At 48.7% G+C, this 18454-nt stretch overlaps 8 protein-coding genes across 8 annotated transcripts; 3 read left to right on the forward strand and 5 right to left on the reverse strand.

Annotated features, from left to right (window-relative positions):
- Positions 1 to 258: 258 nt before the first annotated feature.
- On the forward strand, positions 259 to 3900 carry pld2 (putative phospholipase D (PLD); the record flags this gene model as incomplete). Its single annotated transcript, XM_057292129.1, has 6 exons — positions 259 to 435; positions 488 to 848; positions 909 to 1052; positions 1106 to 1937; positions 1958 to 3161; positions 3214 to 3900. 6 exons carry the CDS (start codon positions 259 to 261, stop codon positions 3898 to 3900), a joined length of 3405 nt encoding a protein of 1134 aa, XP_057146940.1.
- Positions 3901 to 4828: 928 nt separating this feature from the next.
- N7519_005354 (uncharacterized protein) lies at positions 4829 to 5154 on the forward strand (the record flags this gene model as incomplete). Its single annotated transcript, XM_057292130.1, has 2 exons — positions 4829 to 4856; positions 4934 to 5154. The coding sequence occupies 2 exons, from the start codon at positions 4829 to 4831 to the stop codon at positions 5152 to 5154; spliced, it is 249 nt and encodes an 82-aa protein (XP_057146941.1).
- A 990-nt stretch (positions 5155 to 6144) lies between these two features.
- N7519_005355 (trehalose-6-phosphate synthase) lies at positions 6145 to 7855 on the reverse strand (the record flags this gene model as incomplete). Its single annotated transcript, XM_057292131.1, has 5 exons — positions 6145 to 6196; positions 6320 to 6662; positions 6727 to 7097; positions 7150 to 7519; positions 7573 to 7855. The coding sequence occupies 5 exons, from the start codon at positions 7853 to 7855 to the stop codon at positions 6145 to 6147; spliced, it is 1419 nt and encodes a 472-aa protein (XP_057146942.1).
- Positions 7856 to 8461: 606 nt separating this feature from the next.
- N7519_005356 (uncharacterized protein) lies at positions 8462 to 9184 on the reverse strand (the record flags this gene model as incomplete). Its single annotated transcript, XM_057292132.1, has 2 exons — positions 8462 to 8806; positions 8858 to 9184. The coding sequence occupies 2 exons, from the start codon at positions 9182 to 9184 to the stop codon at positions 8462 to 8464; spliced, it is 672 nt and encodes a 223-aa protein (XP_057146943.1).
- Positions 9185 to 9789: 605 nt separating this feature from the next.
- N7519_005357 (HNH endonuclease signature motif containing protein) lies at positions 9790 to 11223 on the reverse strand (the record flags this gene model as incomplete). Its single annotated transcript, XM_057292133.1, has 4 exons — positions 9790 to 10104; positions 10161 to 10331; positions 10385 to 10665; positions 10731 to 11223. The coding sequence occupies 4 exons, from the start codon at positions 11221 to 11223 to the stop codon at positions 9790 to 9792; spliced, it is 1260 nt and encodes a 419-aa protein (XP_057146944.1).
- Positions 11224 to 11443: 220 nt separating this feature from the next.
- N7519_005358 (uncharacterized protein) lies at positions 11444 to 12221 on the reverse strand (the record flags this gene model as incomplete). The annotated part of the gene is made up of 2 exons (XM_057292134.1): positions 11444 to 11604; positions 11657 to 12221. The coding sequence occupies 2 exons, from the start codon at positions 12219 to 12221 to the stop codon at positions 11444 to 11446; spliced, it is 726 nt and encodes a 241-aa protein (XP_057146945.1).
- Positions 12222 to 13416: 1195 nt separating this feature from the next.
- Positions 13417 to 15430, reverse strand: N7519_005359 (uncharacterized protein; the record flags this gene model as incomplete). The annotated part of the gene is made up of 2 exons (XM_057292135.1): positions 13417 to 14511; positions 14585 to 15430. 2 exons carry the CDS (start codon positions 15428 to 15430, stop codon positions 13417 to 13419), a joined length of 1941 nt encoding a protein of 646 aa, XP_057146946.1.
- Positions 15431 to 16538: 1108 nt separating this feature from the next.
- On the forward strand, positions 16539 to 18134 carry N7519_005360 (rhomboid family membrane protein; the record flags this gene model as incomplete). The annotated part of the gene is made up of 3 exons (XM_057292136.1): positions 16539 to 16599; positions 16634 to 16996; positions 17068 to 18134. 3 exons carry the CDS (start codon positions 16539 to 16541, stop codon positions 18132 to 18134), a joined length of 1491 nt encoding a protein of 496 aa, XP_057146947.1.
- Positions 18135 to 18454: the final 320 nt, after the last annotated feature.

An 18454-nucleotide genomic window follows, 5' to 3' on the forward strand; every position in this document is an offset into this window, starting at 1 on the left:
CTGTCTCACCTATTCTATTGCCTAGATCCAAGAATATCCTAGGAATATCCCAATTTGGAGAGATAATCATGTCAGCTTATGGAGTACATAATAGGTACACCGCCACATTCACCACGTTCCCATCGTGGCTGGGCAGCGGGGCCTTCATCGGATTTAAAAACAGACCCCGCTCTGCAGGCACCCTTATTTCCTGCCTTTCCTGACTTTCTTTCGTCTTGAGCGTTCTTTCATTCTATTTTATCTACAAACTTGATCAGAATGTCCAAGCAGGATGATCTGGCCTATGGTGGCTACTACCAGGGCTCGGAACGTGGGTCCGGAGATGGTTCCCGCGGTCTAGGAGATACATTCAAGAAGCTCCGCGACACCTACAAGAGCCATGGATCCTCACATGGCCAGGCTAACCAGACGTATAACCCAAGTGGTTATCAAGGCGTACGATTCACCCCTCCTTGAGGTTTCACATTCACTAACCCTTTCTTTACAGCAGAGTTACCCAACCCAGACCGAACCTCAATACCAGCAGAGCCAGAGCACAGGACAGCACCAAAACCCTAACTATCAGGGGAAACCTCCAAAGGAAGACAAACTGTCCGGTTTATTGGGGAAACTTCAAGGTACTGTGACCGAGTTTGGTTCTGAATTTGCGCAGAAACTCGGTACCACCATCGATCCACAGGCGTATGCCGAGTATGGTCCCAGCAAACCCAACACAGAGCATCGATTTGGTAGCTTTGCTCCTCCCCGGGAACATAACGATGCCAAGTGGTATGTGGATGGATGCAGCTATTTCTGGGCAGTGTCGCGGGCTCTGGAAAACGCCCGGGAGTCCATTTGGATTCTAGACTGTAAGTTTGGATCTTCCCCGGATTTTCCTTGCATCCATGGATGCGGCTAACTTGACGTAGGGTGGTTATCTCCCGAACTTTATTTGAGAAGGCCGCCGGCGAAGAATGAACAGTACCGATTGGATCGCATGCTGCAAGCTGCAGCCCAGCGGGGCGTGCGCGTCAATGTCATCGTTTATAAGGAGGTTACGCAGGCGCTCACTCGTATGTCTATGATCCTTGAACATAGAAAATAACTGAGCTAAAAGTCCCTACAGTGTCTTCATCTCACACAAAACATGCCCTAGAAGATTTGCACCCCAATATCGCCGTCTTCCGTCACCCTGACCACCTGCCTGACCGCCAAGAGCTGGCAGCTTCCATCACATCGTCCTTCCAGAACATGTCACTTGACTCGGCAAGTTTGAGTAAGATGTCAAAGGACACGCTGAAGGGGCTATACGGAATGAACGATGATGTCATTTTGTATTGGGCTCATCACGAGAAGCTTTGCTTGATCGATGGTCGGGTTGCATTTATGGGTGGTTTGGACATGTGCTTCGGCCGCTGGGACACAAACCAACATGAGATTTCGGATCTACATGCCTCGGATGTCAGCCAAACTCTGTTCCCTGGCCAGGACTACAACAATTCTCGCGTCCTTGATTTCCAAGATGTCGTTCACTGGGAGAATAACCAGCTGGACAGAAAGACTATGTCTCGGATGGGATGGTCTGATATATCTGTGAGCCTGCACGGTGCAGCCGTGGAAGACTTGCGGCGTCACTTTGTGGAGCGATGGAACTTCATCTATGATTCGAAATACAAGGTCCGCAGTGACTCTAGATACGCGAGACTGGCCCTCCATGGAAGGCCCATTTCCTTGACTGGGCACCAACAGGCTGGTTCTCCACAGCCCAACTTGTACCCCTCAGGGCAGGCAAGCCCACAGGGTCAGGCACCTACGCCATCCTGGCAGCAGAAGCCTAGTGGAGTCACGTCGCCTACCTACCCGCCGCCACCAGGTCAGACGTCGAGTTCGCATCAAGAGTCGCAGTCGCAGTCGCAGTCGCAGTCGCAGTCTCAGCCTCAGCATCAACAATCTGCCGGGTATATCAGCCGTACAACAGTACTAGCGCTTCAACCTATCCCCCACCGCCAAGCCAGAGCCCTCTAGGTCATCAGTCTCAATCCACTCATTCCCCGAGTCATGATACAAGCCAGTATAGCTACACTGGGAATTCGTTCCCTCCTCCTCCGCCTGGACCCCCACCAGCGCAATCCACTACCAGCACCTCGTATCAACCGTATCAACCGGGCCAGCAACAGGAGCAGAAGCCCTATTTCCCACCCCCACCAGGTCAGGAAGCATCCCACTCCAACACCCGTGGAATTGATGACTACCAGCACGAAGGTGATCGCGAACGAGGTTCTTTGGTGCCCCGTCGCTTCCGAGAGGACATAAACCAATATGGTAATTCCCTTCGTGGTCAGCTCGCCGGACAGATCCACCAATACCAGGATCGGCTAACCACATACGGCCGCCCTACTTCCTCGCAAGGCCGAGGGAATATGTCATGCCAGATTGTGCGCAGCTGTGCGAAATGGAGCAACGGCAGCCAGCTAGAGCATTCAATTGCCGACGCATATTGCGCCATCATTCGAAACAGTGAGCACTTTGTCTACATCGAAAACCAGTTCTTTATCACTGCGACCGGTGATTCGCAGCGTCCAGTGAAAAACCAGATTGGGGCCACAATTGTGGAGAGGATTTTACGTGCTGCCCGTGCCGGTCAGAAATATAAGATCATCGTGGTCATTCCATCCGTTCCCTGCTTTGCCGGTGATTTGCGAGATGATGAGACTCTGGGAACACGCGCGATTATGGAGTTCCAGTACAACTCCATCAACCGCGGAGGTCACAGTATCATGGAGATGATTGCCAAGGAAGGATTTAACCCCATGGAATATATCCGTTTCTACAACCTTCGCAACTACGATCGGATTAACAACGGCAGTATGATGGCTGCAGCTGAGCAGCAGAGTGGTGTGAACTACGAGGATGCCCGCAGACAGTATGATCTCAACACAGCAGGCCCTGGTGGATACGCCCCGAGCACTACTCGTAGTGCTTTCGATACTACTGCACCGTTCCAGAAGTATCAGCAGGCCGCACACCAGGTACAAGGCGGCCATGCTTCCTCGAGCCGGTGGGACAGTGTGAGCGAGTGCTATATGCTCGGCGGAGAGGATATTCGCAAAGTGCCGTGGGATGGCCATCCCGATGCCGAAATTGATGCGTTTGTGAGCGAAGAGCTTTATGTTCACTCAAAGGTTCGTTTCCCGGCAACTTCGATGGTGATTCGACTTCTAACAAAAGCATTAGGTGATGATCGCCGACGATCGTGTAGTTGTTTGTGGATCCGCAAACCTGAACGACCGTTCCCAATTGGGTGACCATGACTCTGAGATCGCGGTCATTATCGAAGACTTCACGCCTGTGGCATCCACCATGAATGGTAAGCCATGGACTGCCAGTCGCTTCGCTTCGTCTCTCCGTCGCCAGTTGTTCCGGAAGCACCTGGGTCTTTTGCCACCGCAAGACTATCAACGGCCGGATGCGAACTTTGAGCCCGTGGGGGTTCCCAACCAGTTTGACTTTGACTGCCCTGAGAGCAAAGTCGTCGCTGATCCGCTTTCCGACACTGTGCAGAGTCTTTGGAACTCGCGGGCGCACACCAACACCGAGGTCTTCAGGAAGGTCTTCCACGCGGTTCCGGACGACTCAGTCCGCAACTGGGCTGAATACAAAGAGTTCTATGAGTACTATTTCCACACGACTGAGAAGGGCGCTGAGGGTATGGGAGGATCTGTACGTCCAGCGCGATTCCAATGGGGCCATGTTGTGCGCGATGACTTTGCGCCTGGTGCAGAGGGGGCCAAGCAGGTCAAAGAACTGCTTAGCCAAGTGAAGGGTACTCTGGTTGAGATGCCTTTGATGTTTTTGATCGAGGAAGATATCGCCAAGGAAGGATTGACTCTGAATGACTTGACCGAGCCAATCTATACCTAAGTGGGAGATTGCATTTGCCGAGTTGGGACTATTATTATCGTTCATCTCATTTATTCTCGAATTCGAGCATCCTTATTAGCTAAATTGTTGAGCCCAAGCGAAGTCTAACTTCTTTCCTTTTTGGTAGCGATGGTGTTCGGGGAGCATTGCTTTCTTTCATGTCCCCGAATGAAAACGATACTGAACGTGTAGTCAACCCTATCTGAAATTTGTGGTTATGCCAAGCCCGGGATAATATTGACTTGATATTGTTCTTGAAGAACAATCGTAGGCGCAATGTGATTGTGGCGATTGGTCAACCTAAACTTCCTTTGTTCGCGATGCCCTTCCCATTGGACGAAATCAAACAAACTCCGAAGTGTTGGGTACTTTCGAGACCCTTTCGAGACCCCCGGCTTAATATTGTTCTTGTCCCTATGAAAGACTTATGAATGTACTAACTACACCTGCCTAGGAAAAGGGCCCCTCGAACATGTCTGTGGCGTTCCTTCATGAAAGACACCCCTCGGAGGATATGTGATGCGGCCAGTCTCAGCGTCCCTCGATGTATGCACTGACTGTATGCCAAAACAAAGAGCAAAAAGCTAGAGGCAACGACGTCTACATTCACGGCCTCGAGAACAATATCAAACGGCTCCGCAATGGCCTCCACCGCAATCCCAACCCATGCATTCTGGATTGATTCTACGCCGTCAATGCCAATGCAATCAAGTCAGCAGTTTAATGTGACATTTGCATTGACTTCCATTCCCCAGACGGGATCTCCATCATATTGATAGTCCGAAGAATAGTCCCTCGTCGAATATAAATATCAGCTTGTGCACCCAGTCTCAATTATTTCTCCACCACCAGCTCACATTTCGATCATCCAAAACAATCTTCCAATCTTTCCAAGCTTCCGCTTTTTAAGCTCTTCTCAATCTTCGAAATGTCTCGCGCTCAGGTCCAGAAGCAATGTGAGTAACTCGCCTCCAAAACATACACTGCTTCATCATCTCTTCTATACCGTATACTAACATGTCTTCTCTAATAGCCCCCGGCGGTGGCTGCGTCGTCATGAAGTCTCCCATCCCCAACGGCTGCGTGGTCACCCGCACCCCCGGCGCCGAGTGCAACATCATGAAGCGCTCTCCCGGCGGTGGCTGCGTCCTCATGAAGTCCCCCGGTGGCGGCTGTGTCGTCATGAACCGTGAGTACCACCTACTCTCCAATAACGACCGATATACTGACAATGTCTTCATGGATAGCCGCTGACTACTAAACGCCCTCCATGAATGCGCCCAATTCCAACATTCCATTAGCCACCATGGCTTGACCTGGGTCGTTGGTCGCCGTGGCTGATCTTGAAACGCATAATGCCTTGATTATCTTCGCCGCGGTCTCTTGAGAACACTTTCAACTTTTCAAAAATATCAATCCCTCGCAACATGACCTCTCGGCTTTGCTTTTGCTTTTGTGAAGACTCTTTAGTCTGTCTGTCCAGTTCATTCTTTCTTCGATGAGAACGGTTCACTTCTTCGATGGTCTTGCATGATCTTCACGACTGTCGATTTGTTCTGCTCTTTCGAAATCTTCGTGGACATCCGGGTGACAACGGTTTCTTAGAAAGGACTTGCTTTCTGTTCCTTCAGCTACATTTGGGGATTTCCATTACATACTTCTAAATCGGTTGATTGTGCTTCTCTTTTCAAAATGGCGGGTTCCTCTGGTTTCTTGTCCGGTTGGTGGTTTGGGTGGATTGGGCTTTATTTTCTAGTTAATTCGGTCATGGTAGTTGATAGGAATGGATCATTACCTCAAAGATCTTTTCTCCTTGTATATTTCCTGTTGTAGTTCAACTATACCTAGGTAGTTAGAGAAAAAGCCATGTAGTGGCCTCCTTCCTATTTTGGAAGGGTTTATGTTGGACGTGAGCACTTTCACCTCTACCTCTATCGACTCTTCCATAACCCAACTCTCTTGACCTAAATACTTTACCTAGGTAGACAGTACATTTGTGAATCGACCGCATAATTTATTGAGTGGACCTCAACGTAAAAGCCAACGGAGTCTATCAATATAGCACATTCTATTACATTGATTGTGATATGCCACCCAAGAGTGCCCACATCCTCGCCAGAGTTCTCATGCATCTAGAGCTAACTTGGCCCTGCTGTGACAGCCGAATACACCAATGAAGCAGTGCAACGGGCCGACCGCACCAGGTATTATGTTCAAATACCGCTGGAACTATCTAAAATATCTCTATTTCTGCAATTTCTTCAGTTCCCCGACGAACGTCTCGGTCCATTTTGAACTGAAGGAAAAGGGTTGTTAGCTTCACTGATTACTAGAACCGACGGACTTCTCGCAGAAGACGGGGGACTGGGGAAGATGGGAGCGTTAAGAAAAGGGGAAAAAAGAAAAGGAAACAACTAACCTGGTGTTGGTGGTGACGAAGCTCCGCAACTCTTCATACATTGTCTTCCTGTCTTCCTTCTCCATTGTAAGAGCATCGTAAAGTGCATCGGAGAGGCCATTTGCATTAGAAGGATTGAACAACAGACTGCCCTGTTGCATGAAGGTTGCTGCACCGGTAAACTCCGAGAGCACCAATACACCGTGTCGGGCCTCTTGGCAAGCGACGTACTCAGAAGCAACAAGGTTCATCCCATCCCGGCGTGAAGTGAGGAGACAGACATCAGACACCGAGTATAGAGCGGTAAGCTCCGCAAAAGAAACTGAGCGGTGGATGTAGAGCAATGGTGTCCAACTGGGAGTAGCTGGTTATATTTGTTAGCGTGAGATCCAATGGAGATATAGCTATCAATTTCTAAAGCCACTTACCATATTTGCCGGTAATTTGGCCCACCAGCTTGCTCACTTCTCCCTCTAGATCCTGATACTTCTTGACATCTTCCCGACTCGGAATGGCGATCTGGATTAACACAACCTTTTCCCTCCATTTGGGGTGTTGTTCGAGGAAGACCCGGAAGCCCTCCAACTTTTCAGGCAACCCCTTCGTATAGTCCATGCGGTCCACGCCAATAATGATCGTTTTGCCCTTGTGTTGAGTCTCAAGCTCTTGGATTCTGGCCTGGACCTCGGGATGATCGATTGTATTAGCGAACCTCTGGCATTCAATCCCCACGACGTATTTATCAATGCTAATAATACGACCATTGTAGTGGATTTTCCCGCCTTCAACTTCCGCACTACTGATAATTGAGTTAGTTACTTGTCACCAAATTGCTACTCCCAGGGTCTTACAGATGAGTTCCGCAAGCGTTAGCGAAGTTCGCCTTATACTCATCGGTATGGAAGCCAACAAGGTCGCTACCAAGGACACCATCAAGCATCTGTTTCTGAAAAGGAAGGCCTCTCCAGAAATCATCAGCTGGGAAGGGGGTGTGGAGGAAGTATCCTATAGGACACCTTTTGTTTTGCGCATGAAGGCGCTCACGTAGTAACCCCGGTAGCAAGAGTAGGTGGTAATCGTGCACCCATATTAGGTCACCATCCACCGCCTCTTCACTGATTCGATCAGCGAAGATGTTGTTGACGCGTTGGTACGCTTCCCACGTCTCATTGTCAAACGAAACGTCCGATTGGTAATGTAGCGTGGGCCATAGAACACCATCTAAGTATACTCGGTCAGCGATGTAAACGGGACCGAGAATATAGGTCACGTACTGGAGAATCCATTGTAATGGCTCTGGGCCAAATTCTCATCTAGGTATACTGCGGCCGCATTCTCTTTGGCTAGGGCTTTATCAACACTTTCTCTATCCCGTTCATCGATGTCGACCCCGGGCCAGCCTAGCCACAGGTAGTCGGAATATTTCAGGCCCTTCAAGGCGGTCACCAAGCCTCCGCTGGATGGAATCGCCTCGTAGGTGCCGTCCTTGCGCTTGACGGAAAGTGGAAGGCGGTTTGAGGCAATTATGAGCTTCTGGGGTTGGGCATGGGTCGCCATTGTTTTCACTTACGATCAAAATATTAGCATAAGTTGAATGATATTTTCTATTTCCTGGATGTCTACGTAAACTTATATTCTTTGCGATAAGCAGTCTTCAAGCCTGATTTAGAGCACAGCATGGGAAAAGCTTGGCATATGTCATGGACACAAATCAAGTTCAAAACACATCTGGGCATCATTTCGAAAAATAATCCAATGATCCAAAACCTGGTCATGCTGACTGTTAGATCTTTACCTTATAGATAGTTTAATTGTAAATACACGGGGTTCTTATATCATAGGGTGGAGATTAAGCTTGATACTAAATATATGGTTCACTACTAAATAGCCTCTACCCCTATCATCATCTTGTACCTAGGTAATAAATACCCCCCAACAGAGACAATGGTTTGGTGAATCTGGGTTCGCTTCATAACTATACAATTCCGTCACATAGCTATCATGATTGCGCGTTCAAAGTCTGGACATAACAAGTAGATGTTCATTCGAGATTGATAGATCACATAGAATCATTATTCCATACAACATATTGGGAGAGCACAAACTATGAGAACGAGCCCACCATAGCGAGTGCGAGTGCAAGAAACTGACACTCGTCCATCTTCATTTCGAAGACGGATTGGGCATCCCCGAGGTGTGAGGCCACTTGCGGAAGAGGTCGGAAAGATGATCAATCGGCGCGGTCAAAAGGCCAACAGCCGTCTCAAACGGTGGCTTGTCTGGGGCACTGGGATGAGAACGGGATGGAACGAACATCTTGGTCCTTCCAAAGGATGTCGAGTACTTCTCACTCTCCTCTTGCGAGAGGACGTCCTCCAGCTTAGGCAAGTCATCCGTCTCTTCTTCCTTGATATGCTGAGACAGATCTTCCATCAGAGACTTGATGGTAGGAATGAATTCAGAATCCGAAGGCTTCATATTCTGGAATTTCTTCAGTTGCTCTTTGACCTTGAGTACACGTTAACCATGTTCCTAAGATGATGGGTATGTGTACCATACCGATTGATGCTCTTGGCGATCTTTGTTGGCTAGTTCGATGCCGTTGGGCACGTACTTCTCAAAGGCCGGGTAGACGACAAGCTCCTCTCCAATGGAGTGCCGTGCCAGTTCCCATGTAAACTGGTTTTGCCATTTTGTCTGCTCGGTCTCGTCTGGGGCCTTGAGGATGTTGTCGTAATACGTCTCTATCTCTCGGTGATCCTTCTTAATTGCATCGCTGATGGTGGGTGCCATGGCAATAGAAGATATCGCAAACGTGCGTCTTGAAGTAGGTAGAGCGAGGCGGTTGGTGCTAGTTACTCTGAGGCCACGTAAAAGCAACGACATAATGATATATCAAAAAATCTCAATTATACAAGATACTTTAAGGCCTCTTTTATAGCCAACGAGATGACCTAATTTCCTGAAATCAGTCCAACTTACGACACGACTATGATCGAATTATGCCGCAAAAACTTGGAAACTCCAGAATATCGGTATCTTGCATTGCAGGTATTCAGATCACCCAAGAAAATGCACCAGTCAGATGGAGGCTATTGATAATCGTCATGATGACGGGTCATGCTGCTTTCCCAAAATTCCCGTTCCAAGAGACAGGACAGCTCTAGATGAGCTATACCTTCCATCATATACCGGGCAGCCTTACATCCGTAAATTACTAAGCGTACCGGCCAATGATGTCGGCATCATTACATATGTCCATTTTTTAGGGGTTTTATCAATTTAAATATTCCTATCTATGTTATATCCTAAAAGCTAATATTCGCTAACTCGATTTCAATCTAGTAAACTATCCCCCTTCTAACATTAGCAAGCGCTGTAAGGATTCCTTATTAACTTGAAGTTGAGCTTGCTCCTTTATTTGCTGTCATGAATAGCCATGTATCTTCAAAACCATACAATATAAGAATTCAACTCACTGTAATCCCCCCCTATCTAGCAATATCATCGCACAAAAATGATAATCCTAAGATACTGCCAATATCCGTCTTCCCGTCTTCGCGGAGGCTATGGACTGATTCCTTTACGGCCTCCCATCTATCAAAATCATGATCGAATGCCTCGGCCATACCGGAAGCATTAAGAATTTTTGCTAGAATGTAATGGCACTCCAGTAGGATTGGACTGGGAAGCTTATAGTCCTTTGCTGAGTCGTGGTTTGTGAAAGTGATCCGATCGGGAATCATATTGCGATACGCATTGCCGATCGGTCCAAATATCTCGACATCATATTGATCGGGGACTTCCTGTATCCTCTTAATCAGTACCTAGCCACTTGTTTTGAAAGGTATAAATAGCTAACCGTTGCTTTAAAAGCAAGGCGAAATTTTCCAAACCTTGAATGGATCCATTCAGCCATGGTGATTCCATTCTCAAGGTTGTTGATATCTTCCCAGTCGAATCTTAGGCGTCGGAGTACTGGAAAGCACCGGTACAAAACTTCCCAAGCAGTAGCTATATCGGGAGGTAAGCTCTATTTAAAACTTAGCATTCATATCAACTACCTTAGAGAGAAAGTTATCTTACCTGGCTTGTATTCCAAAATCCATATGAGAAGGGAATTATATGAGCCCCTTGTGTATCCGTAGGATTAAGATCGGGCGAATCCAAACCAAGTTCTTCATATCGGCCTTGGTCAAAATGACCAGTCACGGTACACTTGTATCCATCTCTTGCTAGCAAGGCTGTTTTGAACTTTCGGTCGCGGCTGATTGGCTTATCCATCTTCGCGCTAAGTGCTTCGGCATTATCGCGCCGCTTTGGGTTCGGAGATGGGGTAAGCGAGGGAGGCTTTGAGCGCGACATCACTAAGTAGTCCGATTTATAAGTTCTTTTTTTTTTTTCTAAGACTGAGTCAGGGATCATAACTTACTCCGGCATCTCAGGCCGGTGTAGAGGTTACTGAAAACCTCATACAGGCCTTCGTCTCCCGGTTTGCTATCCATGTCCTTCAAGAGCTCGGCGCATCCATCTGGTGGCAACATCTCGAGGAAATTTTTAAGGGATGCTTGGAGGATTTCATCGTGGGGTCTTTCTGCACTTGTGGTGTACCGATCAATACGATCAAGCATTGCGGTTAGATTTGCTGCACGCGTGGATTCCGACATATCTTGTTTGGAACGAGAAGATTGAATCCTCATACGGGAAAGGGGAGGCGGGTCTGGCTCCGTGACCTTGCGGCGGGGTCGAGAAAAGGATGCCTCTGGGGAATCCGAACGAGGGCGTTTGCTCGCCATAGAAGGTGGTAGGCTGCGATATACTCGTAGACCTATAGGCTGTGAATGCTTGTCGATCAGACTATCGGCCCTGGGGCCCCGACCGGCGCCACCTCCGCAGGGCATTATAGCGGCACCGGATTTACCCATATTAGGAAACTTGATGCTTGCCGCTTTGGTCGGCCTGAACCCAAAGCACAATTTACTACTTTTTTTAAGGCGATTTCGTTTTCTTTTACCATAACGCGACTTTGATAAGTACATATTGTACCTGCAGTTCATTGAAAGGCTTCTGATGCGCACAGAGCAGGCTAGACAATATGTATCAAGGCAGATTTACGCTTGTACATCTTGACACGATACTTATGGCTCAACGAAAACCACCTTGTCGCCCAGTGCCTCCCGAGCCTTTCATAACCACCAAGATCTTACAATGTTCATCCCGGTTCTCAAGCAAAGATTTGAATCCCTTTTCCACCACCTCGCTCAGCGTTATCTTCGAAGTGACCATCTTGTCGGGATTCAATTGGCCTGAAGATCCATCAGCCTCTCCACAGTCCGTTGATCAATAAACAGGGCTTACCATAGCTTATCGCTTTGATAACATCCTCAAAGGATGTATTATCATAGAGGGCTGCACCCATATAGTTCACCTCCTTATACATCAAATCATTCACACGGACAGCAGGTCGTTTCTGCCACACCGCAACGTTGACGATTGTTCCATGGGCGCGACATGCCGGTATGGCCCCGTTCAGGGCTCCCTCCACACCGGCAGTATCGAAAAGCACGTCCGCACCGATGTTATCGGTCAGTCGAAGCACTGTCTCGGGAACATCCACGTTTTGGGGATCCAGCAGATGCGTCGCGCCGAAGGCTTCGCTTAGTCGTCTGCGATGTTCCGTAGGCTCGACCACTATGATCTCTCTGGCGCCTTGCACCTTGAGAACCTGTACGATGCCGATGCCGATAGGGCCTCCACCCACGACTAGAACATTGTCACCGGGTTTGAAAGGTGATATATTAACCGCATGCCAGGCGACCGCGAGTGGTTCTACCAATGCAGCTGACTGCAGGGAGACATTGTCTGGAATCAGGGTAGAAGTGTTCAGCAGGGGCGATGATATACTCGGCCAAACCACCACCATAGCCTTTTATCAGCCGAATTAGCGACCCCGTGATGAAAAAGATATGAGACACTTACCACTTTAGACCGATGAACCCAATATTATCGCAGCAGTGTTGAATGCCCTTTATGCATGAAGAACAGGTCTTGTCAAAAATAGTCGGTCGGACGACTACTCGCTGGCCCGCGGAGAGGTGTTCTACATCGTCGCCGACTTCCACAACAATGCCGCTGAATTCATGGCCCATAGTGACGGGGTATTTAGTGCCCGTGATGGGGTGTGGAGTTTTCGGGATAAGAACGGGACCGGTTGTGTACTCGTGGAGGTCTTTCTATGTTAATAGATCGAGATGCTTCAGAGTCTGGGGAAGTGCCTACCACTACCACAGATTCCGACGTAGGCCGGTCTCATCTACAGAAAACAATATCAGCAAATTTCATATAGATTTAGATATCAACATGCGATATGGTTGAAATACCTTGACTTCCCCTTTCCCACATGGTGGCTCTTCGATTTTGTCGAGGCGAATATCACCGCGTCCGTGGAATCGGGCTGCTAACATCATTGCCTTGCTCTCGGTGTAACATGGAAGATTTCATACAAATCTGTGATGGGGACAAAGTGTGCTTTGGATCCATGCATTGTCTATATGAATTTCAAAGCTGGCGTGTTCGGAGCCATGCCCTTCTAGATATACTCTAGATATACTACCTAACGCACCGCTGGTGACGAACGATAACATGACGCGCGCCGAGAATCCGTCCGGGAATGCCTATTAGGGAATAGAGATAACCTGAGATGCGAAATGGAGAATACTTGTCTTAGGCAGTATAGCAATAACAGGAACGACAGGTCGAATGTCGATCTTGCGTCAGTCATTAGGGAATGTACAGAAACAGTAACCCGAAACCTGACCTGTGGATAAATGAGAATTCGAATGCGGAAATTTAGTGGCAACATAGCCATGCCATCGTTAGAAAACAAGTTCAATCGCAATATGTATTAATCTATGCGTGTTCTACTTGTTCCCTGATTTCATTTTCCTGCCCAGGTGGTCTTTTTCCCAGTATTAACTGCATATTAATCATAATGACATAATGGCCCTACAACCCCTACTTTAGCTACTTTTGAGCTTAAACACGAGATAAGCTACTGGTATTGCCTCAAACACCTGGTAATACTGCCAAAATTCTGTACAAGTAACCTGGTTCTATACTTATTCCCAGACATCCATCTTCTTCCGGATCGCATACACCTTAGCCTCTTCCGCTTCGGAATATTCACTGAGATCCCCTTCATCGGAACCAAATGCATCGCTGGCTGTCTCCTCAATTTGATCTAGTGTAAGACCAATAAGTCCCACAGACCGTGCATTGCCAATCTGGCACATTTCCTCGCCCACTGCAGCTTCGATGACCCCCTCGCCTCCCTTGGCAGTGAGATCATCCTCGAAGCTCCGGAATACTTGCCGGAGAGGGGTGAGCACATGGCTGCGGAAGAACTTGACGGTCTTCTCGAGATGAAGCTGGTCGCGGAGCGATGGCGAGGAAAGCAGCAAGTAATACAGATTCAATGCGGAATGAAGCGGTGGACCTTGAGTCTGAGTAAGACGTGACCAGATAGCAACGAGATCGGACGCTGAGGTGGCGGCAGTGACCGGTTTGAAAAGGGACGGGAATAGAGCCCAGAAGTAGAGCGGATCTTGGAAGATATTGTCGGAAGATGGGGTGGGGCTGCGGAGCAGTTCATCCTTCAGCCATGCGATGGCGCTATCCCGCGCAGGGGCAAGACGATCATCTTCCAAGATCTTGTGTATGAGCTTAAACCGTGTCTCAGGCGATGGGTGGCTCTGGACAATGGCGGCTGGGATCTGGCGAACGATGCCGTGGGTCTGGCGTGCTGTACATGCAGTCAAGAGGACAACAAAATCCTTGAACTCCGTATCGCTTGATGGGGTTTCGATAGGCTGTTGCAGAGCGTAGACGGTCAAAGCTAACAGGGAGTCGAGAAGCGCATGGGGTTGGCCAAAAGCCACTTCGTCGAGATTGGTGGGGCCGCCGACAAAGTTTTTGAATATTTGGGCCAGCTCAGGGAAAACAGATACCTGACGAAGCGGTTGCCCAGAGGCAAAGAGAGTTGCTCCTGCAGCCCGAGCCGCTAGTAACAGGAGTGAACCATGCCGTTCTAGCGGAATCTGATCGGGGTTTGTTGGAGGCTCGTCGAAATCAAGTTGCGCGGTTTGATCTGTCGGGCATCCGGATATGATTGACAGGAGTTCCTCGTTATCAATCACAACGTCTCGTGATAAAGCCTGAGCAAAAGCAACGTCAGATTAATCATCCTGCGATATGACACGTTGCCATCCATAATTTGATGTCACTTACCATAAGCTTCCCCATGACCATATCGCGCTCCTTGAGTTCCTTGGTCGACCCATATGCCTCAGTCTGCGATTGGGCGGCCGGTAGCCGCAGATCCGGATGCAAGTGTTCCTGCATTCGAATAGTCCACGACATCCCCGGATCCATTGGACTGGAGAAGCTCAAGAGATATGACTTCAGCAGTTCAAGCAAGCCGAATTGTATAAATTTCCGAACAAGGAGCGTCTCGTTATCAGCAGACGGAGAGGGCGAGGATACCTCGGCTTCGGGGTCTGGCGCGGAGGCAGCGGCAACCTTCAGCACGCTCGACTCACTAGCAGCTCTGGGGGGTGGCGCAGGCCGCTTGGTGGGAGACACTTCGCGGAAGAACTCAAGGAAGGCAAGGGTGGTCTCATTGGTCGCCATTGTGGTATACGCTTCCAGCGCTGCTTGGAGGGAGGTTGCTATGAACCGACTTGGGGCTTTTGTCTGGATCCGTGTATGAAGTACTGAGAGCATGCCGAGAAGGCAATTGAACTGTAGGATGTGCAGGGGCAGCCCCTGATCAGCCGTCTCGTCCTCGTCCTCCTCGTCCTCCGGCTGAAGTTGCATCAGAGATTCTGAAACGCGCAAGATGACTTCTCGGGGATTTCCTAGTCGAGCCACATCCTGTAGACATTCTGTGGACGCTGGTAGCATGGGCAGGAGCAGCTTGACCAAGTCCCAACCGATGTTCGTCGTAAGCTTCTCATCTTGCAGGAGAGTGTGCAAAAGCGGCAGGCGTTCTGGGGTTAGCTGATATTCTAACAGAGTAAGGTAGGTCAGGTAGTCTGTAGCCGGAGGCAATGCTTGAACAAGAGGGTCCTCCATGGTGATGGTGTTGACTATTTGATGTCGCAGGCGCGGGGAAGATGAAACATGGCGATGACATCAGCGGCAGAATCCCGAAGAAGACACGGGCCGATCACATCTCCGAACTATAGACCTCTCGGATCAGCTAAGGGATTAATTTGAACGCATTAGTCTTTATTGGCACTGTTATATTCATGAATATCTGTACTTGTTGTTTTATCCAATTCGGTTAGAAAGGTTGCGACCGCGCAGGGTTCCCTATCATTAGAGCCCTATCTAGTACCTTAATATGCTGACTTATTTTGTCAAAGGCTGAGGGAGAAGATTCAAATTTCTACCCTAGGTATAATCGAGACTGGACCTAGGGGGATAATCTTGCGTAAAGTGCCTTAAAGATGCATAGTTATAGAGTTAACTGTCCATAAGCCACACCCTACAAAGGATTGGCGAGGAGCAGATTTTCCTAAACTACAGAGCTTTCCAAAATAATGAGGCTCCAGTTTTGGAAGACATTCTGGGGTTTGCAATGATTGCCTTGGTATTTTTGCACAATATAAGCTCATTCTTGGGCTGTTTTAGACCCGGCAGGATGTCGACTTAAAAGGCGGCATCCAAGATCAAGCCAATAAAATCACAGTCACGTGGATTGTCTGTCTGAACCCCCACTTTGGGAAAGAAAGTTCGTTAAATCGAGGGCAACTAGTCCTAATTAGGTAGGCTAGTTGTTTACTATGTATTATCTAAGCATGTTTTAAAAATCAAGCACAAATTCATTGAAATTCTTTTTACCAAAAAAAAAAAGAGTGCACTGAGTACAGATTATGAAGTACGAATGTACTTTACTGTACTATCATTACCATAGAAGTTCCCTGTATTCAGGTCCACTACTAGGGCGGAGTGAAAAGCCCCAGCCGCGCGGCTGGCATTGCTGACATTGCGTAGATCGGCCCAAAAATAACTTCTCGAATGTGACTGCCTGACTTCTATTTCACCTTTCTTTCATCTCTTGGGTTGCTCTTTGTTATATATACCCTTCATCGCTTAAGCTCTCTACAACGCTTTGGACAGTTTCATGGATTCGTCGTTCTGCTCCGGAAACTAAAACAAAGACTCAGCCCCAGGCACCATGGCCTCCAACGAATACTATCACACGAACATCCCACAACCCCCCCAGCTACGACCAAGCTGTTCCGGGGAAGACAGATCAAACCCCGCACGCAGTTCCTGGATTTGGCTACGCGAGCCCAAGCTACAACCACGACGATCCCTCAACCCCTTATCACAACCGAGAAAGTCAACAGTCATTTCTATCGGATAATGGACATTACCAGACAGCCGGACGGGCGACGGAAGGCGACAATTACGCAGAAAACATCCCTTTGAAGACCAACGCCCAGTATGGAAATAATCCAGATTGGATGCGCCAACAGACGCAGTACCCTCCATCACCAGGGGGTATTGAGGATAGCCGACAACGTGATAGCCGGAAGAAGAAGGGATTTTTCAGCAAGAAGATTGCCTGGGTGACGTACATCTTGACATTAGCCCAGATCATCGTATTTATTATCGAACTGGTCAAGAATGGTGAGTTCTGTTCCTGCCTCGGTACTATTCTAGCATTTCGGGATCAACTAACGGAATCCTTCCCGCTCCAGCCCAGTTGACAGGGTCAGTCATCGAGACGAAACCCACCTTCAACCCTATGATCGGGCCCTCACCGTACGTCCAAATCTACATGGGAGCACGCTACAATCCGTGCATGAAGAACGTTGAGGGGGTCCAGAATGCCAATCATACCATTCCGTGGCTCTGTCCAAATGCCACATCGACGACGGTGACGGGAACGGGGTGCACACTGTCCGAAGTGTGTGGCTTTGGCGGTGTTCCCAACCCCCGTATTGGAGGGTCAACGGATGATCAGCCGGCTCCCAATCAGTGGTACAGATTCATCATCCCCATTTTCATGCACGGAGGATTCATCCACATCGGATTCAACCTGTTGGTTCAGATGACCATGGGCGCGGACATGGAGCGCCTGATTGGTATGTGGCGCTATACCTTGACCTACTTCGCCAGTGGTATCTTCGGGTTCGTTTTGGGTGGAAACTACGCCGCGCAGCTCGATCCCAGTGATGGCTGCTCGGGCGCCCTGTTCGGTATCCTTGCGCTTTACCTTCTTGACCTACTGTATGAGTGGCCCCAGCGGGAATCTCCGTGGGTTGAGCTTATCATTATGGTCCTCGGAGTGGGTGTCTCCTTCGTTCTTGGTCTCCTCCCCGGATTGGACAACTTCTCCCACATTGGTGGCTTCATCATGGGTCTTGCCATTGGCATGACTATCATGCGCTCGCCTAACGCTCTCCGCGAGCGGATTGGCCTGGCACGACAGCCATATGTTGCCATGAGCGGAGCCGGCCAAGCTGGCCCCGAGCAAAAGACCACCTCCTTCATGGATTTCTTCAAGGGAAAGCGGGGTCTCACTTCCAGCTCGGCAGAAACCCCGGGTTCTACAAGCGGCCCGCTCAACTTCTTCAAGGGCCGTAAGCCTCTTTGGTGGCTGTGGTGGCTAGTCCGCGCTGGCGCCCTGGTTGCGGTCCTCGTTGGGTTCATTATGTTGATTGTCAATTTCTATAAATACCCCTCCTCGAACTGCTCCTGGTGCTACCGGTTGAGTTGTATGGACGTCAATGGCTGGTGTGACCAGAACAACATGCCAAGTTGATTCAGCGTTTTTCCCTTTTTAATTCGACGTTCTAGAACAAGTTTGCATTGCGCTTTTTCCTCATAACTTCGATGGATCTATTAGCATTATCACTGTAAATAGAATTGTTATATCCACAAGTATACCAAACTGCACAAAAATAATATAAACTATCTTAATTTAAGGATATCTCCTGTTCCTGAAAATGGTACAATGCCGGAAATAGAAAATTGTTGTGACGCTATACTTCGTGTATGTACGCAGCTTATGTGGCTGGGGTTGTGGCGGAGCATGTCAATATTACCGTACCCAGTTTACCGTACCGTACATCTCACCTGATA

The sequence above is a fragment of the Penicillium mononematosum genome (assembly GCF_028829835.1).
Source record: "Penicillium mononematosum strain IBT 11891 chromosome Unknown utg000003l:1.0-8172316.0:1.0-8177699.0, whole genome shotgun sequence".
Taxonomy (NCBI): Eukaryota; Fungi; Ascomycota; class Eurotiomycetes; order Eurotiales; family Aspergillaceae; genus Penicillium; species Penicillium mononematosum.